This window comes from Macaca nemestrina, chromosome 2, assembly GCF_043159975.1.
Source record: "Macaca nemestrina isolate mMacNem1 chromosome 2, mMacNem.hap1, whole genome shotgun sequence".
Classification (NCBI taxonomy): Eukaryota; Metazoa; Chordata; class Mammalia; order Primates; family Cercopithecidae; genus Macaca; species Macaca nemestrina.
In genome coordinates, this window is record NC_092126.1 from 182,428,495 (window position 1) to 182,452,627 (window position 24,133).

At 39.7% G+C, this 24,133-nt stretch overlaps 1 protein-coding gene across 1 annotated transcript in view; it reads left to right on the forward strand.

Annotated features, from left to right (window-relative positions):
• LOC105477490 (interphotoreceptor matrix proteoglycan 2) overlaps positions 1-24,133 on the forward strand; it is a 105,327-nt gene that overhangs the window by 69,724 nt on the left and 11,470 nt on the right. The window contains exons 10-14 of the mRNA XM_011734040.3: positions 753-997; positions 4,655-4,740; positions 12,363-12,666; positions 13,680-14,944; positions 15,571-15,790. Of these exons, the coding sequence (XP_011732342.2) occupies positions 753-997; positions 4,655-4,740; positions 12,363-12,666; positions 13,680-14,944; positions 15,571-15,790 (2,120 nt within the window). The remainder of the gene's footprint in view (positions 1-752; positions 998-4,654; positions 4,741-12,362; positions 12,667-13,679; positions 14,945-15,570; positions 15,791-24,133) is intronic.

Genomic DNA, 24,133 nt, shown 5'->3' on the forward strand with positions numbered 1-24,133 from the left:
TCGGAACAGATTACTAAGTTGCATACAAAATTGGTTAATGCCCTGGAGGGTAGTAAAATATAACTTTAGAGATTTTTTTCCTACTAGGCCAAGAAAAAAAATACTTCATAATAGTTTTTACAATTTAGTCTTAAACTTTATAGAACTGTAAATTGTCTGGGTTATCAAACCAAAGTATGTCTTCTGAAAGAATTGTCATATTAGAAAATACTCCAGCACAACATTTTAAAGGAAAATAATCATCAATTTGCTTTAGTACCAAGTTTTTCATAATTTTCCTACCACAATAGATAACTATGTTTCAGTACATAATTCATCTAACAACAACAATGAAGTGATGTGAGAGGATTTTGCACTGTCAAGAGGAATTAGAAAGACTGTTTTTAAAAAGGCAGGGGGGGACATGCTAATAGGAAAAGAAGAAGTAGGTTGACAGTGAAGACGGAGGACTTACCTTTGAAAGAGGAAAGAAGTGAGAACGCAGGGGAAGAAGATGCTCAGATCATTCTGTAGGGTTGCCTCTGTGGCCTCCTTACAATTCTTTTCCCTATTCTTAGAGCTATGACCCCTCATTCTCTGGGAAGGAGGAGAGGATGGCAAAAGGTTGTCCAGGGTTTTCAGAGAAAAGTGATGGAATCCATGCTCTTTGAGACTCCCCCTCTGGGTCCAATATTTGTTTCTTCATGGGTTCAATGATCCTTTCTTTGTGCTTCCTTAGCTGAACCTAATCTGTTCTCTCTTTCCATCCATAGTGGCGTAGATGTTTACTATGCAGTTACCTTCAACGGTGAGGCCATTAGCAATACCACCTGGGACCTCATCAGCCTTCACTCCAACAAGGTGGAAAACCATGGCCTTGTGGAACTGGACGATAAACCCACTGTTGTTTATACAATCAGTAACTTCAGAGATTATATTGCTGAGACATTGCAGCAGAATTTTTTGCTGGGGAACTCTTCCTTGAATCCAGATCCTGATTCCCTGCAGCTTATCAATGGTGAGTTTCATATCCATCATGAAGTCCTTGTATAGTTTCTTTTCCAGTACGCTCTGGTGTAAACTAATTTCCCAAAATATATAAGGTTCTGACCATTCTCTAGACTTTATGAGACAGGAGTCAACCTGATATGAATGGAGCTTTAGCCGTGCAGCACTTTTGGATAGATTAATCAGGGGCTTTCTGGAATATTTTTAGACAAAAGGCCACAGAGTGTGGAAAGTGGCAGTTAGAAATAGTTTAGAGAAATAGGAGCAAAGTATAAGAAAAAGGAAAGTAGCACTTGGTAGTATGTACTGAAATAGGCTATAATGCTTCCCTGACAACTGAGACATGAACTCTCTGAGGTAAGTCAGCTAGTAAAGGCTTAAAAATCAGAGTGTAGAAAAAAAGGAAGAGCTCAAGAAAGGCAATGGGAGATCTAGGTCAAAGAAGAAGTGATAATGGGTGCCGTGCGGAATCCCGGATAATCCAATACTGACTTTAAATTCGGATCGCTGTGGAGATCCTGTTATGATCCATAATGAACAGGTGGATATGACAGATCGTGAAGAAGAGGGTGTTTAACCTGGATTTGGAGGCTACAGGGTGCCCAGTCAACCTTGGACTTAAAACTTGCTAAGATTCTGGCTACTAGTATGCAGCATCTTAACTCATCAGGGCCACGGTATCCTGCTAACTCACTTGCTACTTTGCATTTGCTTCTATTCTCCATGATTTCTTTACTCATTGGTAGTTTAGCTTTTAAAATGTTCAGTGGAATATGCATTACTGAAGTGACAGCATGGGAGAAATACCAGCTGCCGAGGAGGAAAATCTACAAGTGAGGCAATACTAATGATGCATTTTTACAGCCTCTGTAGCTGCCACACATTTTAAAGAGAAAAGAGCCTCTGTCCTGTCCTTTCAGGCAGCTACTACCTAGCCGTGTTCGTGTGTGTGTGTGCGTGTGTGTGTGTGTGCGTGTGTGTGTGTGCGTGCGTGTGTGTGTAACAAATGAACAAAAATAGACACTAGAGAAGCCAGAGAGGCTTGTTGGATTTACACAGGAAGATCAGAAAATTAATAATCAAAGAAAATAGTAGATTTAAAAGGCAAGGTAGGGAAGGAGAACTCTTAGAGAGACAAAGAAGAGTCTTGTCTTTCCAGGCAGTTGTGTGTGTGTGTGTGTGTGTGTGTGTGTGTGTGTGTATTTGTGTATATATGTGTGTGTGAAAGAGACAGAGAAAGTGAGAAAGGGAAAGGGAGAGAAAAAATTTTTAATAAGATTTTACTGCATGTGATTTAATCTCTTTTTTCCCAAATAAGATTTTGTCTCTGCCTCTGTCTTTCTCTCTCTCTCTCTTTCTTTCTCTCTCTCTTTCTTTCTTTTCTTTTCTTCTCTTTTCTTTCTTTCTTTTTTCCAGACCAAAACTTTACATTGCTTTCAACTTATTTTGGCTGCTGGACTAACCTTTTTTTTTAATGTGACACTCTGCTGGGACAGGGTCACAAAGTGGTCTGGGCTTTATATGAATTACATAGGACTTTAAGATGGAGAAGCACTCTCTTCAGTGGAGGAGAGTGGTATAGGACCATTCATTCTGAAACATTAGGGAGCCTTTATATTTTGGAGTAGGTATCCTGCGCTCACTTCTTCATATACTCCTTTGTCATTGTTGAATCTCTGCTGGAATACTAGGGCTAGATAAAACAGTGAACAGATAAGAAGCTTGTTATAATCTGAAACTGCTGAAGTCCCTCTGGCAATGCTAATAGAGATTAGCTGGGGCTAACCATAGGGACGGCATATGGGCAGAAGATTCTAGGCATCAGGATATTGGGATCAGACAGAGAAAAGATATAGTTAGGAGATCATGACCTAAGTGGGTTAAGAACTGACATTGAGCAGAAGGTGCAAACACCAAGGTCAGTAACTGGAGTGGTAGGAGAATGGCATGAAGATTAAGGTCTACAATAAACAGAGGTTGCTTAGGAAACGACATCCACAAACAGTATTGCAAGATCTTCCTTTTGTGTGGAGCCTGTGGGTGGAACTACTTTCATAAAGGTGTCCTGAAAAGAGGTAAACGACTTTCTTAGAATTTGTAAGCAAGTTCAACAAAAGCTTTACAATATCTAATACCAACTAATTCAAGTGCCTTAGGCTTTCATTCGATGTATATTTCAATTACTCAGAAGTTAGTCTCTAAAGTTTATTTCTATTGTCAGGCCAACTTCAGAGTTCTGAATGGTGGCAGCTTTCTATGTAACTTGATCATTATCTCAAAAGATATGATCCTCCTTGTATTAGTCCATTCTCACACTGCTGTAAAGAACCTGAGGCTGGGTAATTTATGAAGAAAAGAGGTTTAATTGACTTACAGTTCCACAGGCTGTACAGGAAGCATGGCCGGAAGGCCTCAGGAAACTTAAAATCATGGCAGAAGGTGAAGAGGTGAAGGGCAAGCAAGCACGTCTTGCCATGGTGGAGCAGAAGGGAGGCAGGGGAAGAGACAGAGAGAGAGGGAGAGAGAGAGAGAGAGGGAGAGAGAGAAGTGCCACACACTTTTAAACAACTAGATCTCATCAGGACTCACTTACTATCACAAGAACAGCAAAGAGGAAATCTGCCCCCATGATCCAATCACCTTCCACCAGGCCCCACTTCCAGCACTTGGGATCGCAACTCAACATGAGATTTGGGTGGGGACATAGAGGCAAACCATATCACTTCTTGATCTTGTGGAGCTTATTTTTCATAGGAGACAAGATAATTGTATACACAGTTTTTAAAAATTTTGGAAAATACGTAAGCCAAATAGGGTTTTTGACCTTTGCTTGATTCCTGTTATGTCAGGCCAGTGAGAACAGGTGGATAAAGAGACTCTACTTCTATTTTTGGTTGCATACACCAGATCACTCTCCTGGCAATCCCTTCTTTTTAGCTTTTATTGATTTTCTCTCCCCTGTGGGCAAAATCAGCTGCTTCTTTGTCTGTGTCACCATACATTGTATATATGCCCCTTACATTGTTTTAGAATTTGTGTTTATTTCCCTGATATATGCAATGCTTCCAGAAGAGAAACTTGGCTTTATTAATGTTTATAACCTCAACTTTGGTGAAGTCTGTGGTAACTAGCAAGGATTCATTAAATTTTTGTTGAATTAAATTATATAATCTACTCTCTATGTTGCTCTTTAATATCATTACAGTGATAAAGATTTTTGGTGTCCTAGCTCAGTTTTCAAAGGTACTTTCTTCCCAAAAGGCAATTATGTTTGCATACTTTTCTACCATTCTTAGCATAAACCAAATGAATTGAAATTTAGTACAACTTTTTTACTTAAAAATTAATTTAAAAATAAGCGCTTCATAGGAATCTTGAACAGAATAAAAACTGACTTGAGAAAGGAAAGGAAGTAATAGAGGATGTCCTAAATGTAATAATGGGAAGAATCTTTATTTTATGTTAGATTCTTATAATTCAGGCAGATTGTGCTAATATAAATAAAATATCTGAATAAAGTAATAAATATTTTCTAAGTAAGTGTGTCCCGTATGTTCTGCTAAAATCTAAACTATGAAGAGGAAGAACTTGGCTTTCAGTTGTCCCTGCACCTCAAATACAGTACGGCCTCAACTAAAAATGTTCTCTAATGTTGTTCTTTCCTCAGTGAGAGGAGTTTTGCGTCACCAAACTGAAGATCTAGTTTGGAACACCCAAAGTTCAAGTCTTCAGGCAACGCCATCATCTATTCTGGTATGTTTTTATATTTTATGCTAGAACTAGGCCCTCAAGCTTCTCTTCTTTCTTCCCTCACCTGCTTACTTTGGCATTATACATTTCCCAAGCTGTTCTCATTTCAATTATTCTCTTGCATCATCCCTAGACCATTACTCATAGGTGTCAGCTCATAGGTACCAAGTGTTGGTTCAGAAAATTGAAGCCTTCTGCAGTGGTGAAATAAAGTCTGCATTGCCAAATTCCACACAGGGTAGAAAACTTATTTATGGTTCCTACTTGTTCGGTGATAATTAAGCTATTAAGTACCCGCTGAGTTGTTCTCTGAGAGTTACCCAGAAATAGATTTTATAGCCAAGATGATAAATTGATGTACTAGGTATAGAGCGTAGATTTTTTGTTTCAATGATTATAGTGAAAAAAAGGTTACACTGTGAAGCACATAGAACAGTGTGTGTACGGAAGGGAGAGAAAGAAGCATATCTGCTAGCTGACGGATGACAGGGACCCTAAATCAGGTCTCCTTGTAACCTGGACTGAAAACTCCCGCTTGCACAGAAACAGCATGGGACGAACTTTCCTTTTTGTTCTTACCACCCAGCTGCATTAGGAATTCCTCTTCCCCTTAAACCTCCACTTGCCACTTCACTTGTAGGGAGTTATACAGTAGGAAAGAAACAGCATAGTTTAAACAACAATGATAACATCTACAACCACAAACCACTACAGAATTACCTGTCTACAATGAATACAGGAATCTTTTGTTATCACATAGAAACAGTAAGGGGACTCCCTTCTCATCGACATTCCTTGCTTTTCTTCCCTCTGAAAATTTATTTTCTGTCTCATATCAGCTATTTGAATTACTTGTTTCTCGACTTTAATGGAGCGATGGAAATTCAGAAAGCCTGCCCTTAATTCATATAACCATTAATCTCTGCAGCCATTTCTTCTACTAGGTTACAGAGTAACTCATTATTGCAATGTAGAATTACTAAAAACAATCTTTTCACTGAGTTACATATTGGACAAAATAGATTAGAAGAGATTTACAGAGAGTACATTCATTTGGTGTGTATTTATTCCTTCACTTATTCATTCATTCAAGTATGTTTGTTTTGTGCTTTCTATGTGCCAAGCGCTTGTGAAACTAAGACAAATAAGGTGTGGCTCTGCCTACAAAAATTTCTAGTCTGGTGGTAGTAGACAGATTTCTAAACAAGGTGATGCAGACATTGTCCTAGAGGTCGATCCAGGGTACAGGGAGCGATGACAGCACCACGACTCTCCCGCTTTTAATCACATTCTCTAACCACAGGAGAAGCTTTGTGATGATATTTTAGAATTATATTGTGAAGATGAGAATTTCTATATAAGCCAGAGCATGTAAACTGGAGACTAGCTGGATCCAACTATAGACATGCAGCTTGGGACCAAATTAAAAAAAAAAAGTCAATATTTTAAAACTAGGAGATTTTTACATAAAAATGCAGATTTCTGGCTTCTTTTGAATACCAGGAAGATCTGCTACTGTTAAGTTCATATTCCCTTGTGGCAGAAAGTGGCTGGAGCTTGGCTGTGGCTGCCCCTTAATGATAGCAAGCACCAGTAGGCTCACTTGTTCATTTATGTTGCAGTGCTTTCATTTGCATTTATGCCAACTCATTACTTTTTTGAATAGTGATTACTGTAGGGCATTCATTAACAATTTAAGGAAACATTAGAATGTTAATGGGAGATGATAAGACATGAAAACAAGGAATGATTAATTAGAAATGTCTAGTTATTACTTTCTTTTTAATTTATTTCTTCCCTCCCTTTCTTCACACCCTTGCCAACTGTTAGCAAGATTTTACTCTACCATAGAAGTGAGGTGGGTTCCCCCCCTAGATTTTATTTTAAAAAATTATTTTATATACAATGCTGCAATAATTATATTACTAATCATTTTATTGTTTTTATTATTAGTAATAAAGGCTTTATTCAAAGAGTAAAAAAAAATGTTATTTTAGAGCTAGGAATGTTGGGAAATGGAATTTGACACCTTTCTGGCACCCTGACTTGGAAAATCACTTGTACAGTGTGCTTTCTTTAGGACTAACAAGCTTTTCAATTGGCAGTAGCAGAAATGAGACTGGCCAATATAATACAGTTGTCAATATACTACACTGAACTGAAAGAAAGCATAAGTTAAATTTGTTACTATGGGAACATCTATGGATAGAAAAATTAATGAAGGGCTATTCCTGGCATGTATGTGTTAACTTTTCAAAATGTATAAGAAAGCTTCATTGCCATGCCAGTTTTTAGGGAATACTTATTTGGAAGGGATGGTCTTTCTTCTTTATTTGAAAAGTCAAGTTGTTTACTTTCACATTTTATGTTGTCTGTGACTTGACTTTTGAAAAGAGTTTATATATTGTTTCACTTTTAATTTTTTATGAAGTGAAAAGGCATTTTGTTTACAGATACCCTGAAACGGTATATTACTCTTTGAGGATTTCTTTTTCGTTGAGGATTCAGCTGCTTTCCTAAGGTGTGTCAGGTTATGCGCGCCATCTGATAAAACTCAATTTCTTAAGCATGGCTTGAAGGGCTTAAGCTATCTCACTTGAGTTTTTCTGTAAAGTACATTTGGAATTTGCAAGAATATATGAGTAACTTTAACACATATCTGGAAGTAGTTTTATATAATTAAAAGGAATAAAGTTAATTCCCTCTTATGGAATGATCATCATCATTGTAACTACTTTATTGAAGAACAGAACTTGGTATTGAGCAAATGGCCTTCTTTTCCCTGACTACAAATGTAATTTTCAGTCCTAGAAAAATAAAGGGGAAGGCTAGAAACTTTTTTTCTATGTAAGCAGCCTCCATATCCCATAGAGCAGATAAATATTAGGAGATGGCTGCCCACACTCCCTCCATCTGTGTTGACCTGGGTTTTATAAACCTGTGGGATATGTTAACCCAAATGAGCACATGGACTGCCAAGTCTGTTTGCTCTAGTTTCTCCTCTGAGAATCCTTTTACCACTTGGGAATATACACTTGTAGAGACCTCTGGATGAATAGCTGTTAGTGGGAAAAGCACTGGCACTGAGAAATCTAGAGACTTGGCTGCTTCCAGTCTGTTTTTTTTTTCTCTTTTTTTGTGTGTCCTTGAGCATTTCACTTCTATGATCCTCAGTTCCCTCTCTTTAATAGGCATGGTTATACTACATGTGTTCTTGAGTCCTTCTAAGTGTAAAATGTGATAATTTTGTTATGTTCACATACATGTGCATGCTCAGCCCCTCTTCCCAACATAAGATTTTTACAAGCCAAAGGATGGCCTCATAAAGCACACGAGCCTTTGGCAAGACAAGAGCTGGTGTTTTTACTTAACTTTTTTGCCTTTCACTTTCTGGACTTTAATTTGTTGTCTTCCATTTCTCTGGAAATAAACTCTTGCTCTATCTCTGTTCGTGAGGACTCAGAATAACTTAGACCCTCTAGGCAGAAATATGAACCAGCTTTATTCTCTTTGGTGGTAAGTTATGTAGGAGCACTCTGCACACAGGTCAGCAATTGTAAGCCACCTCTACTGAATAGAGTAATGTAAGGTTAACTCTACTCCTGGTAATTGCATGGTGTTTTCTGAGATAGTGTATTGCTCTGTCACCCCGGCTGGAGTGCAGTGGTGTGATCATAGCTCACTGAAGCCTCAAACTCCTTGGGTTCAAGTGATCCTCCTGCTTCAGCCTCCAGAGTACTATAGGAATGTAATATAGGAGTGCACCAAGGCACCCAGTTATTTTTTTATGTTTTTTGTAGAGACAGAGTTTTACTCTGTTGCCCAGACTTGCATGCTCTTAAAGTTTACTAGAAAAATGCCAGAAGTCATCTCTCCAATTAGATCTTCTTTTTCTTTTTTTTGTCCTGAATCATGAAACATGTCTTCTTATCCTCAGGTGCACTTCTGTTAGGAGATTCCCCAAGAGGGAATTTTGTGTCCTGAGATCTTTCTCTTTCTCTATAGGTTGTTTTGCAATTGTATCTAGTCATTTGATGATGGCCTCTGGCTTCCTCTTTCTTTACAGATGTTTTGCTTTTTCTCTCATACATTTCACTTCAACAGATTCAGGAGATTTGGTTATTAGACTCCAGTCTAATTCCTAGATATATCTTGCTTCTATTTCTTTTCTTTTTTTTTTTTTAGCCAAAGCTACATTGCCAAAAATGTTGGCTAACATTGCATCATATACTTTTTATCACTCTCCTTTTTCCTTTCCAGATTTTTATTTTCTGGCTAAATTTATATTTAGCCAGAATGATATCATTTTTGGTTCATGTTGTTGTTTTAAGTGATTCTCATTCCTTATTTGCTGGGCATTTATATTTCATTTTGGATTGTCTAACACTTTTTGACAGAAATGACTTAAACTTTAATGGATTTTTAAATGAAGTATATTATAAAACGATGGCACCTTTGCATAATATCACTCATCCAGGGTCTCAGCAGTAACAGAATCATCTAGAAGAATCTACTAATGGAGATGTGGATAGGCTTAAGGGAGCATAAAAAGAATGTTGAGGTATGCAGAGACTAACAACAGTGGGAAGCAATTACCACTACCATCCACTGGATTACAGAGGAAGGGGAGGAAATGCTGTTACAAGAGCCCATGGACAGCTGGAGCTGTAATTGTGGAGGGAGAAGCACAACTATGCTAGACACATAGTATTGAGGCTTGGAGGAAGCAGGGAAGACATACCTTGACCTCTCTTCCCCCTGTCCTTTGATCTGCTTATGCTTCCCGTTGGCCAAACTGAAACAGAAAACAAATGCAAGGCAGCATTTGCAAGGGTGGTGCAGATCACAGGGTCAGCCTCCTAGGGCAGAGGGCAGGAAGAGAAGGATCTGAAGTGGTGGTGACAAATACAGAAGAATCAGCATGGTGACCCACTTAAAATAGGAACCAATGAAAACACATGGACAAGGCAGGAAGTGATGTTGTAACTGAGTTCCACAAAAGAAAATTAGATTGTTTGACAGAGTGCTTTTAGTTTAAAGATGGTAGATGAAACTGTGGGTAACTCTCTATAGAACCAATGACCTTCTGTTATTACCATCTTTCCTGTGCATTTGTCACTAGGGGAAGGGACAAAGTAGGACATGCCTGGTGGTTTCTTGCCATCTGTGACTGTGAGAGTGTATAGTTCAAAGCCTTCTCACACAGCTCTTTGACAGAGAGACAAGGGGCACTGTGAAGACAAAGCATAAAAGACTAATTAGGCCTTGTGTAATAGTCTGTTTTCACACTGCTGATAAAGACATACCTGAGACTGGGCAATTTACAAAAGAAAGAGGTTTAATGGACTTACAGCTCCACGTGGCTCAGGAGGCCTCACAATTACGGCAGAAGGTGAAAGGCGCATGTCACATGGTGGTAGACAAGAGCCGAGAGCTTGTGCAGGGAAAATCCCCTTTATAAAACCATCATATCTCATGAGACTTATTCACTATCACGAGAACAGCATGGGAAAGACCTGCCCCCATGATTCAATCACCTCCCACCAGGTCCCTCCCACAACATGTGGAAATTCGAGATTTGGGTGGGGACACAGTCAAACCATATCACCTTGTTTTGGGTTAGCTGTCTTCATAGGCCAGTATGTTCTGTTTTATTTCATGGCCATAGACTGAACTCTAGTTAGCCACCCTAAAACTGTGTGCTTTGTTCAAAAAGCATATTAGGGTTGAGACTGTCAGTGCAAATTTACTATTGCTGATAGGAGTCTCCTGGAGTGGGGGGAGGAGGCTAGATTCAGCATTTCTTATTCGTAGTTTTCATTTTGTTCATAGGTATAACATGAATTCTAGTCTTTTGATAGACTTATAAATATGGGAAATTTCTTAAAGGTTCCAGTTGATAAGAAATAAAATCATTTAGCAACTGAAGAAGTATATTAGAAACACAGGCTGGAATATTATGCCCAGAACATGATCCAGCCATTTCCTCTACTAGAGAACTTTTACAAGTACCCATGTCTAGGTTCTCCTCCCAGACCAATTAAGTTAACATTTCTGAGTGTCAGCCCTGGGAATTGGTGTTTTTCAAAAGCTTCCATGTGATTCAAATACCTTTTTATTTTTATTTTTTGAGACGGAGTTTTGCTCTCATTGTCTAGGCTGGAGTGCAATGGTGCAATCTTGGCTCACCGCAACCTCTGCCTCCCAGGTTCAAGTGATTCTCCTGCCTCAGCCTCACAAGTAGCTGGGATTACAGGCATGTGCCACCACACCCAGCTAATTTTGTATTTTTAGCAGACATGGGGTTTCTCCATGTTGGTCATGGCTGACCTCGAACTCCTAACCTCAGGTGATCCACCTGCCTTGGCCTCCCAAAGTGCTGGGATTAAGGGCGTGAGCCACCACACCCGACCTCAAATACCTTCTCAGGACTGAAAAGGATTGTTCTTTTCTCTTTTCCTTTTTCAGTTTTCATATATCCAGGATATATTTTATGAGTTTTTTCCATGTGGATTGTACTTCTCTATCTTTGTTATTCAGAATCCAGAATAAATTATATAAACTCCTGCCAAATACCGTGGCCATTTTACCTCTTAGCAGTATTGTTAAACTTTTTTTTTTTTTTGAGACGACGTCTTGCTCTATAGCCCAGGCTGTAGTGCAGTGGGTTGATCAAAGCTCACGGTAGTCTTGAATTCCCAGGATCAAGTGATCCTCCTCCCTCAGCCTCCCAAGTAGCTAGAACTCCAGGTGTGTGCCACCATGCCTGGCTAAGCTAATTTTTTGTTGTTGTTGAGATGGGGTCTTGTTATATTACCCGGACTGGACTCCTAGCCTCAAGCGATCCTCCTGGTTCAGCTTCCCAAAGTGCTGGGATTATAGACGTGAGCCACTGTGGCTGGCTGATTATTGTACATTTACATAGACAGTTCTTCATAAAATTAAATAATTAACATGTTCAAGGTTTGTGTTTCTGTATACTTCTCCATTTCTGAACTACATTTTAAGATAAGATTAGTAGTACATTAGTAAAACATCACTAGAAAGAGGAAATTGTTTATGTTTCATAAGTGTGATACCATTTTACAGGAGTGGCTATTCATTTGAGGTAACCAGACTACATTTTGTTGTGGTGACATTTCTGACCAGACTAGAGGGCCTTCATTAACTAATTATCTTTTCAGAATGATGAATAAAATTGCCAGTTGTTCTTTCCTGCTGTGGGCAATGGACTTAGATCTTTGCCAACAAGTTACAGATAACAGTAACTTCTATGTATTTAAAGTCATTTAAGCTAAAAACACAGAGGAAAATGAACCATCTAAAGAAAAAAAAAAACATGTTCTCTCATAAATTCATTTTGTTTGAGGGCTTTAAAATATGTTACCTCATCTGTCCTTCCTTTTCAGGTGAGAGGTGATATAGTTTTTCTCTAGATATTGGAATTTGACTATAAATCTGTTTGATTCTGGAGCCCATGTCTCCCCCTACTCCCAATACTATTAATACACTGCCTCCTTGTCCCTAGAAAATCTGGGAATATAGAGACAGATAGGTGGTATTTAAAATCACTTTTTATATGTTTCTTTTATCTATGATATGATTTAGCCTTTTTTTCCCCCCAGGATAATACCTTTCAAGCTGCATGGCCCTCAGCAGATGAATCCGCCACCAGCAGTATTCCACCACTTGATTTCAGCTCTGGTCCTCCCTCAGCCACTGGCAGGGAACTCTGGTCAGAAAGTCCTTTGGGTGATTTAGTGTCTACACACAAATTAGCCTTTCCCTCGAAGATGGGCCTCAGTTCTTCCCCAGAGGTTTTAGAGGTTAGCAGCTTGACTCTTCATTCTGTCACCCCGGCAGTGCTTCAGACTGGCTTGCCTGTGGCTTCTGAGGAAAGGACTTCTGGATCTCACTTGGTAGAAGATGGTGAGAAACTTTAATCGCTTTTCATACTTCTTGTTGTATCTGATGACAGGGTTTTTAGAGAGAGGAAGAGACTATGGCTATGAAAAAAACATAGTAGTATTCATTAGGGGTAAAATGTCTTGGTAAAATTGTTTGTGAGAGGAAACAATCAAATTTAATTTGTTGGAATGGAGAGTCCAAATAGGTAAATAATAAGAAATAAACTTGGGGAACTGGGGTGGGGATCAATTAACAGATATTTTGAAGGTCATATCGAAGGGTATATAGTTTAGTTAAATGACTGCTACTACTATTAAATAACCACTTTACTTAAATATTGGAGTAATAAATAGTATCAAAGAAGATTATTCAACTGGGTTATAATACAATTAGTTGTGGGGGCCAAGTCTAAAGATTCTTGCTTGTAGTAGTATTGTGAAGGGAAGAAACTAAATCATGGCAGCCACAGCAGAGATAAAGAAGTGAAAATGAAATAGATGATCTAGATGTTGTGGAGGAGAGGAAAAATAAATGTGACTTAGAAATGGAGTTTACATGTGAAAAGAGGAAGATGAGCAAATATATAAATAATGAATTCAGGATTGTGAATATTGGGTGAATCTGAAGGATAATAGACAATAAACATAACAGGGAAAATGAGAATTCAAAGAGAAACACAATGTTCAGGGAATTTTCCTCCTAAATGACTGCTGGATTTTTTCAAATCAAAATTACTACTAGCAGTTCTTTATTTTCATGGAATTAAAAAAAACAAGCGTTTGAAGATTATTTCAATAGTCAAGGTCTTGTCATCCTCAAGAAGGAGATAATATTCATGAGTGACTGTCCCATATTACAAACATGTTATCAGATCTTCCTTTTGTTTGCTAGATATAGAAAAACAAAAGTCAACAATTGCCCCTGTTAACTTCACAGGGAAAAAATAGGAAACTAATTTTATTAGAAGAACTAGAAGAACTAGGAATATATTTTGGCAACTCTGTAGATTAATTAATGGAAAACTTTATTTTCAGGATTAGCCAATGTTGAAGAGTCAGAAGATTTTCTTTCTATTGATTCATTGCCTTCAAGTTCATTCACTCAACCTGTGCCAAAAGAAACAATACCATCCATGGAAGACTCTGATGTGTCCTTAACATCTTCACCGTATCTGACCTCTTCTATACCTTTTGGCTTGGACTCCTTGACCTCCAAAGTCAAAGATCAATTAAAAGTGAGCCCTTTCCTGCCAGATGCATCCATGGAAAAAGAGTTAATACTTGACAGTGGTTTAGGTTCAGGATCAGGGCAAAAAGTAGATCTGATTACTTGGCCATGGAGTGAGACTTCATCAGAGAAGAGCACTGAACCACTGTCCAAGCCATGGCTTGAAGATGACGATTCACTTTTGCCAGCTGAGATTGAAGACGAGAAGCTAGTTTTAGTTGACAAAATGGATTCCACAGACCAAATTAGTAAGCACTCAAAATATGAACATGATGATAGATCCACACACTTCCCAGAGGAAGAGCCTCTTAGTGGGCCTGCTGTGCCCATCTTCGCAGATACTGCAACTGAATCTGCATCTCTAACCCTCCCCAAGCACATATCAGAAGTACCTGGTGTTGATGATTACTCAGTTACCAAAGCACCTCTTATATTGACATCTGTAGCAATCTCTGCCTCTACTGAAATATCAGATCAGGCAGATGCCATCCTAAGGGAGGATACGGAACAAATTACCGAGTCATCCAACTATGAATGGTTTGACAGCGAGGTTTCAATGGTAAAGCCAGATATGCAACCTTTGTGGACTATATTGCCAGAATCAGAGAGAGTTTCGACAAGAACTTCTTCCCTAGAGAAATTGTCCAGAGACACATTGGCAAGTACACCACAGAGTACTGACAGACTCTGGTTGAAAGCTTCTGTGACACAGTCTACCAAATTGCCTCCAACCACAATCTCCACCCTGCTAGAGGATGAAGTAATTATGGGTGTACAGGATATTTCATTAGAACTGGACCGGATAGGCACAGATTACTATCAGCCTGAGCTAGTCCAAGAGCAAAATGGCAAGGTTGGTAGTTATGTGGAAATGTCTACAAGTGTTCACTCCACAGAGATGGTTAGTGTGGCTTGGCCCACAGAAGGAGGAGATGCCTTGAGTTATACCCAGACTTCAGGAGCTTTGGTGGTTTTCTTCAGCCTCCGAGTGACTAACATGATGTTTTCAGAAGATCTGTTTAATAAGAACTCTTTGGAGTATAAAGCCCTGGAGCAAAGATTCTTAGAATTGGTAAGCACAAAAAGTGAAACATGGGCGCTAGTGAATAATTGTGTATGACCCACTCCTCCTCCCCTCTAGCACACAAAGTCTGAGCCAGGGAAAGTGTGATCTGCTGTGAACATTCATTTCCTATCATTCACAAATAGTATCATGGCCTAGGGTTGGAAAGAAAACAGTAAGACATGTAAGAAATGGAAAACACAAAAGTGGCATGAGAATGATGTGATAATTTACAAGGAAGATTGTTTTCATGAATTATGGGACTACAATAAGTTTGACACTTCTTTTCACATTTTACTGTGAAGCTAATGTTTTGTGGGTACCTATGTCGCCTTCACTGTTGGGATCCTTCAGTGAAACAGAGAATAAACTCTCTGAGTGTCTAAAACTATGTATGAATTCCATGGGATTCCTAAATATCACTATGAAAATCGCATAGCATTTCTAGTTTATACTGTCAAATCATTCCTAATTTATACTTTTGTTAATTAACAGTTTAAATGTAGATAAAATACAATTAGGAAAAGTGAGGCAGGGTCTTACCTGTGTTTTTGTTTTGTTTTGTTTTGTTTGGGTATGTATTGAACAAAATGTGAAACGCCGTCAATAAACTTACCACTTTTTGTGTGTTGTAGCTGGTTCCTTATCTCCAGTCAAATCTCACGGGATTCCAGAACTTAGAAATCCTCAACTTCAGAAATGGCAGCATTGTGGTGAACAGCCGAATGAAGTTTGCCAATTCTGTCCCTCCTAATGTCAACACTGCGGTGTACATGATTCTGGAAGATTTTTGTACCGCTGCCTACAATACCATGAACTTGGCTATTGATAAATACTCTCTTGATGTGGAATCAGGTATGATATTGCCTAGCATGGTGGTTTCTTAGTAGAATCCCGTGATTATTCTTGTGTGTTTTCTTCCTCATTGCGTTAAGGTGAATCCAATACTCGTAGGAAAAAAGAGTACTATGTCAGACAAATCTTCCACATCTTGATAACTAGTAAAATATTTCTCCCAAGAGCATCAACACCACTCCCTTTTCAAAACATCCTCCAAACATTTTACTTTACTATTCCACCTCCATTCCCTTTTCTACCCACTGCATCTGGCTTTTGTTTTTATTTACCTACTGGATCTGTTCTTGCTATGCCTTCGTGTTGTCACCTGCAAGGTTTGATCCTTCTTCCCTTTAAGCTTTTGCATCCATTTCCATTGTCTTAAGCCTTATATAAATGTCAATAACTCTCCACATTTTTTTACGCAGATCAAACATCTCTCATAGCCTCCAGAATCAATATCTACTTACTTGACAGTCTCCACTTGGATGTATTCTGTGTATATCAAATTTAAGATAGCTGTGAGTGAGTTCTTCTTTTCCATATCTCACCACTCTCCAGCTATATCTACTCTTTCTCTCAGCTTCTCTATCTCTTTCCATAAATGTAAGCTTTATCTACTCAGCTACTTAAACTGGAAACCTGAAAAAATTTCTTTTCTTTTCTTTTCTTTTCTTTGAGGTGGCGTTTCGCTCTTGTTGCCCAGGCTGGAGTGCAATGGCATGACCTCGGCTCATTGCAACCTCTGCCTCCTGAGCTCAAGCAATTCTCCTGCCTCAGCCTCCCGAGTAGCTTGGATTACAGGCGCCTGCCACCACGCCTGGCTCATTTCTTGTATTTTTAGTAGAGACGGGGTTTCTCCATGTTGGCTAGGTTGGTCTTGAAATCCTGACCTCAGGTGATCCACCCGCCTCGGCCTCCCAAAGTGCTGGGATTACAGGTGTGAGCCACCGCACCTGGCCAGAGAAGTCATCCTTGATACCTCAGTTCCTAACACCTGGAACTTTTAGTCACTCACCAAACTTATATTGATTCTGAATTCTAAGAATATCTCAAATTCATGCTCTTTTCTCTATCTCCATTGCTACTACTCCATCCAAATCACCAAGATCTCTCCTTTGGACCAGTTTCCCCACATCCTCTCATGCTCCTCCTCCTATCCATCCTCCGTAAGGCAGACATGGTACTCTTGAAGGGCTGTCTGGTTCAGTAGCCACAAGGCCTTGTCCCCATTTTCTTCCCCGATATCCAATGTAACTAACCTCTTCTCAACATGTTCTAGTCAAACCAGCTTGTTTTTTGTTACTCAGATACAAAACCTTCTTCTTGCCTTAAAGCCTTTGCACACACTGTCCACTTTTGCCTTCTTACTGACTCCTGCTCACCCATGTGCCTCAGTTCAAATGTCACTTCCTCAGGACTTTTTTCATTGACTTACCTGTGGTCTAGACTGAGTCTTTCCTGTCAGTTTTTATATTAATAGTACAATGTTCTTTCCTCTAGAGAGTTATCATCATTGTAACAATGTTAATTGATGTGCATAGTTGCTTAATGGCTATTTTTTCCAGATGAGCTTTTTACAAGAACTGAGAATGTGTTTGTTTTATTAACTACTTTTTAGCCAGAACTTAGCATAGTGTCTTGAACACAGAAGGTACTCAAAAATACTGTGAATAAATGAAATGAATCATTGCTTTTATTTTGAAGCCTTGGATGCAGAGAACACTGTTGAAATGTGAACTTTTGTTCTTCCTTCCCTTCTACATACCAGAGGACAGAGGTTTTGAGGAGTAAGACGGAATGTCTGGTTTTGTATTTCTCCAGTGCCTTTTAATCTCAAACTGGTTTGAAAGTCAGCCCTATTCTTTAGGAACGAAGTGAACTTAAGAATCATTACTCGTTGAAAGTGAAGAAAATGGTTTCATGAATCCTTCATATGCAAATCTCTTGCCAATTGAGTTCTCTAAGGCCATTTGCACATTCTTTGTCATGTGATATAGTGGAAGAGGCAATTAATTATAATTTGTAAGGAATGATTTCTTGCTTCTGCTTTACCATTTATTATTTGTGTGACCCAAGATGGGCTTCCCTAACCCTTGGTTCCTCATATATTAAATGGGGGTAATATTGCCTGGCCTCTGTATTTTATGAGACTATTTTAAGCATTAAACAAGTAGTATATATAAAGCATTTGACTAACTACACAAATGCGAACAGTTATGATTTATAAAACTTTTGCAAAAGTCAATCTACTTCTTTTTAAACAGAATTACAGGCCTGGTGCTGTGGCTCACACTCATAATCCCAATACTTTAGGAGGCTGAGGCAGAGGGATTGCTTGAGGCCATGAGTTTGAGACTAGCCTAAGCAACATAGTGAGTCTCCATCTCCACAAAAAAACTTAAAAATTAGCTGGGCATTGTGGCATGTGCCTGTAGTTCCAGCTACTTGGGAGACTGAGGTGGGAAGATTGCTGGAGCCTAGGAGGTTGAGATTACAATGAACTGTGATCACACAACTACACTCTAGCCTGGGCAACATAGTGAGAACCTGTCTCTAAAAAAAATAAAAAATAAAGAGAATTACAATAAATACATTTAATTCAGGTTTTTTTTTTATCATTATTATACTTTAAGTTCTGGGATGCATGTATAGAACATGCAGATTTGTTACATAGGTATACACGTGCCATGGTGGTTTGCTGCACCTATCAACCTGTCATCTACATTAGGTATATCTCCTAATGCTATCCCTTACCTAGCACCCCACCCCTGACAGGCCCCTGTGTGTGATATTTCCCTCCCTGTGTCCATATGTTATCATTGTTCAACTCTCAGTTCTGAGTAAGAACATGCAATATTTGGTTTTCTATTCCTGCGTTAGTTTGCTGAGAATGATGGTTTCCAGCTTCATCCATGTCCCTGCAAAGGACATGAACTCATCCATTTTTATGGCTGCATAGTACTCTATGGTGTATATGTGCCACATTTTCTTTATGCAGTCTATCATTAATGGGCATTTGGGTTGGTTCCAAGTCTTTGCTATTGTGAATAGTGCCACAATAAACGTACGTGTGCATGTGTCTTTATAGTAGAATGATTTATAATCCTTTGGGTATATACCCAGCAATGGGATCACTGGGTCAAATGGTATTTCTACTTCTAGATCCTTGAGGAATCGCCACACTGTCTTCTACAATGGTTGAAATAACTTATACTCCCAACAAAAGTGGGAGTGTAAAAGCATTCCTATTTCTCTACATCCTCTCCAGCATCTGTTGTTTCCTGACTTTTTAATGATCGACATCCTACCTGGCATGAGGTGGTATCTCATTGTGGTTTTGATTTGCATTTCTCTAATGACCAGTGATGATGAGCTTTTTTTCATATGTTTGTCGGCTGCATGAATGTCTTCTTTTGAGAAGTGTCTGTTCATATCCTTTGCCCACTTTTTGATGGGGTTGTTTGTGTTTTTCTTGTACATTTGTTTAAGTTCCTTGTAGATTCTGGATATTAGCCCTTTGTCAGATGGATAGATTGCAAAAATGTTTTCCCATTCTGTAGATTGCCTGTTCACTCTGATGATAGTTTCTTTTGCTGTGCAGAAGCTCTTTAGTTTAATTATATCCCATTTGTCAATTTCAGCTTTTGTTGCCATTGCTTTTGGTGTTTGGTGTTTGCTTGGTAAATATTCCTCCATCCCTTTATTTTGAGCCTATGTGTGTCTTTGCACGTGAGATGGGTCTTGTCTCTTTATCCATTTTGCCACTCTGTGTCTTTTAATTGGGGCATTTAGCCTGTTTACATTTAAGGTAAATATTGTTATGTATGAATTTCATCCTGTCAGTATGATGCTAGCTGGTTATTTTGCCCGTTAGCAAATGCAGTTTCTTCATAGTGTCGATGTTCTTTACAATATGGTATGTTTTGCAGTGGCTGGTACCAGTTTTTCCTTTCCATATTTAGTGCTTCCTTCAGGAGCTCTTGTAAGGCGGGCCTGATGGTAATAAAATCTGTCAGCATTTGCTCCTCTGTAAAGGATTTCATTTCTCCTTTGCGTATGAAGTTTAGTTTGGCTGGATATGAAATTCTGGGTTGAAAATTCTTTTCTTTAAGAATGTTGAATATTGGCCCCCACTCTCTTCTGGCTTGTAGGGTTTCTGCAGAGAGATCCGCTGTTAGTCTGATGGGTTTCCCTTTGTGGGTAACCCGACCTTTCTCTCTGACTGCCCTTAACATTTTTTCCTACATTTCAACGTTGGTGAATCTGACAATTATGTGTCTTGGGATTACTCTTCTCGAGGAGTATCTTTGCGGTATTCTCTGTATTTCCTGAATTTAATGTTGGCCTGTCTTGCTAGGTTGGGGAAGCTCTCCTGGATAATATCCTGAAGAGTGTTTTCTAACTTGGTTCCATTCTCCCCGTCACTTTCAGGTACACCAATCAAATGTAGGTTTGGTCTTTTCACATAGTCCCATATTTCTCGGAGCCTTTGTTTTTCCTTTTCATTGTTTTTTCTCTAACCTTGTCTTCATGCTTTATCTCATGAAGTTGATCTTCAATCTCTGATATCCTTTCTTCTGCTTGATTGATTCCACTGTTGATACTTGTGTATGCCTCACAAAGTTCTCATGCTGTGTTTTTCAGCTCCATCAGGTCATTTATGTTCTTCTCTACACTGGTTATTCTAGTTAGCAATTCCTCTAACCTTTTTTCAAGGTTCTTAGCTTCCTTGCATTGGGTTAGAACATGCTTCTTTAGCTTGCAGCAGTTTGTTATTACCCACCTTCTGAAGCCTACTTCTGTCACTTCATTAGACTCATTCTCCGTCCAGTTTTGTTCCCTTGCTGGCAAGGAATTGTGATCCTTTACGGGAGAAGAAGCATTCTGGTTTTTGGAATTTTCAGCCTTTTCATGCTAGTTTTTCCTCATCTTTGTGGATTTATCTTCTTTTGGTCTTTGACGTTGGTGACCTTCACATGGAGTTTCTGTGTCTGGACGTCCTTTTTGTTGATGTTGGTGCTATTCCTTTCTGTTTGTTAGTTTTCCTTCTAACAGTCAGGTTCCTCTGCTGCAGGTCTGCTGGAGCTTGCTGGAGGTCCACTCCAGACTGTTTGCCTGGGTATCACCAACGGAGGCTGCAGAACAGCAAAGATTGCTGCCTGTTCCTTCCTCTGGAAGATTTGTCCCAGAGGGGTACCCGCAAGATGCCAGCCAGAGCTCTCCTGTATGAGGTGTTTGTCAATTCCTGCTGGGAGGTGTCTCCCAGTCAGGAGACATGGGGGTCAGACACCCACTTGAGGAGGCATTTGTCCCTTAGCAGAGCTTGAGTGCTGTGCTGGGAGATTGGTTGCTCTCTTCAGAGTTGGCAGGCAGGAACGTTTAAGTCTGCTGAAACTGCACTACAGCCGCCCCCTCCCCCAGGTGCTCTGTCCCAGGGAAAGGGGAGTTTTATCTGTAAGCCCCTGACTGGGGCTGCTGCTTTTGTTTCAGAGATGCCCTGTCCATAGAGGAGAAATTTATAGAGACAATCTGGCTACAGAGGCTTTGCTGATCTGTGGTGGGCTCTGCCCAGTTGTAACTTCCGGGCGGCTTTGTTTACACTGTGAGGGAAAATCCACCCACTCAGGCCTCAGTAATGGTGGATGCCCCTCTCTGCACCAAGCTTGAGCACCCCAGGTTGACTTCAGGCTGCTGTGCTGGCAGCAAGAATTTCAAACCAGTGGATCTTAGCTTGCTGGGCTCCATGGGGGTGGGATTCGCTGAGCTAGACCACTTGGCTCCCTGGCTTCAGCCTCCTTTCCAGAGGAGTAAATGGTTCTGTCTTGCTGGCCACTGGGGTATGAAAACAAAAAATAAAAAATAAAAAACTCCTGCAGCTAGCTTGGTGTCTGTGCAAATGGCCACCCAGTTTTGTGCTTGAGACCCAGGGCCGTGGTGGTATAGGCACCCCAGGGAATTTCCTGGTCTGCGGGTTGTGAAGACAGTGGGAAAAGCATAGTATCTGGGCTGAATGCACTGTTCCTCCTGGCACAGTCCCTCATGGCTTCCCTTGGCTAGGGGAGGGAGTTCCCCAACCCCTTGCACTTCCGGGTGAGGTGACCACACCATCCTGCTTTGGCTCACCCACTGTGGGCTGCACGCACTGTCTAATCAGTCCCAATGAGATGAGCTGGGTACCTCAGCTGGAATTGCAGAAATCACCTACCTTCTGCATTGATCTCTCTGGGACTGGAGCTGTTCCTATTTGGCCATCTTGGCAGCCACCACCTTACTTCAGTTTTGTATGTAACTCACATGTCAGCTGTGTGCAATGTCATCAAGGTTTATAAGCTCGCCTTTACTTTTAATATTCAATTAGCTGGCATTAGCCCCACCCTGTGCAGTATAAAACCAGGATCTACGTTCCCCTAACTCCTCAATATTTCTGGGCATTGTTAGGGAACTTAAATATCTCTTAATCCTCCCCAGTTCTGAGTTTCCTCTGCTGAATTTTCAATCTCACATGAGTCCCAACTCTTGTGGTGTTCACCTAATGCAAATCACAGTCCTGTTTTTGATCTGCTCAAAGCATCTCTAACATAAGGCAGTTGATTCTATCAGGCATTTGCTGATGGTATAAAGGTAATGGAGAAGGCTTTATCTCAGCACGGCAGATGGCCTAAAAATATTAGTTAGGCATAACCATCCTAAAATTCCTCTGCCACCCTCTCAAGGGCATCTCTTACTGACCAACTTTTTTCCCAGGACCCAGCCAGCTATGATGTTGCTCAGGCCATAAAGCTGTCTTTCCAGACCATCTTCACATCTTTCCTCTGCTCTCGTTTTTCTGGACCCATCTATCCTTCTTTTAAGCTGCTTTTAGAAAACCAGAATGTAATTAATTCCACAATTTAGATCCCTGTCTCCCATCCTAAATTTACCTACAACTCTACCTTTGTTTCCCCAATAGAATCACTGAGGCACTTTTCCTAACATATAGTCAGCTACCTGGGCACCCTTTCTTCACCAGCACAAAGGAGTGGAAAGAGACTTTGAAACCACAATCTTTTATTTACATGATTAAAATATTAGGCTTTGTCTTTCTTCTTGGCCTGCAAGCAAAAAGCTATATTTTATCTTTTTCCTGTGGCTATATCTTTTTCCTAATGTGTAGAAAATATAGACTCTATTTTTCTCACCTCAGACACATATACCTGCAGAATGGTTACAAAGTTTCAAAAATTTTTAATAGAATTATTTTACTACATGTATAGTGGTTAAGCATTCCTAATATGAAAATCTGAAATCTGAAATGCTCCAGTCTGAAACTTTTTGAGCACTGACGTGATGCTACAAGAGTAAATGTCTTCACTTGGCCTCATGTGATGGGCTGAAGTCAAAACGCAGATGCACAACAGTTTATTCAGAGGACCCAGGGGAAAAAAGACTCTCACAATTCCTTGCAGTGTGATACAGTTTTTCCACGCACAGCGTGATGGTGATGCTGAACAGCCACAGACTGTCTACATGGGTGGCTGAAACAGTGACCTCTTTGCTTTCTGGTGGTTCAGTATATACAAACTTTGTCTTATGCACAAAATTATTTAAAATGTTGTGAAAAATTACCTTCGGTCTATGTGTATAAGGTATACGTGAAGCATAAATGAGTTTTTTTTGTGTAGACTTGGATTCCCTCCCCAAGATATCTCATTATGTAAATGCAAATATTCCAAAATCTGAAAAAATTTGAAATCCAAACGACTTCTCCTTCCAAGAATTTTAGATAAGGGATACTCAGTCTTATGTTTTTAGTTAAAGGCCTTCAGATTAAAGTACTTTTTTTCAAGATTGGCTAGAGACAAGATTGACTTGACTCTTGCCCAACTTATTTTCACATGCAGTGTCTCAGAAGCTCTTGAACTTCCATTAACAAAAGAGAGCTATGCAGTACCATCTTCCTCACCCCTATAGACACTCCTATCCCTCACCAATGGGTAAGGATCAGATTATTTTCTGATTTCAAAGTCACAAAATGAATACCAGGATAAAGATGTGAAGACTTACGAAATATACAGTGAAATCTGGCCATGTGGTTCCCTTGTAGAAATTTCCCACCTGTCAATACATTTGTATGTTTTTCCTGTTATGTGAGCATCTTGGCAGTGGTCCCCTGTATTAGTTTCCTAGGGCTGCTGTAACAAAGTACCACAAACTAGGTGCCTTAAAACAACAGGAATTTATTCTCACACAGTTCTTGAGGCTAGAAGTCCAAAATCAAAATGTTGGCCAGGCCCTGTTTCCTCTGAAAGACCTAGGGAAGACCCTTTCCTTACCTTTTCCTGGTTTCTGATGTTTGCCAGCAATCCTTAGCATCCCTTA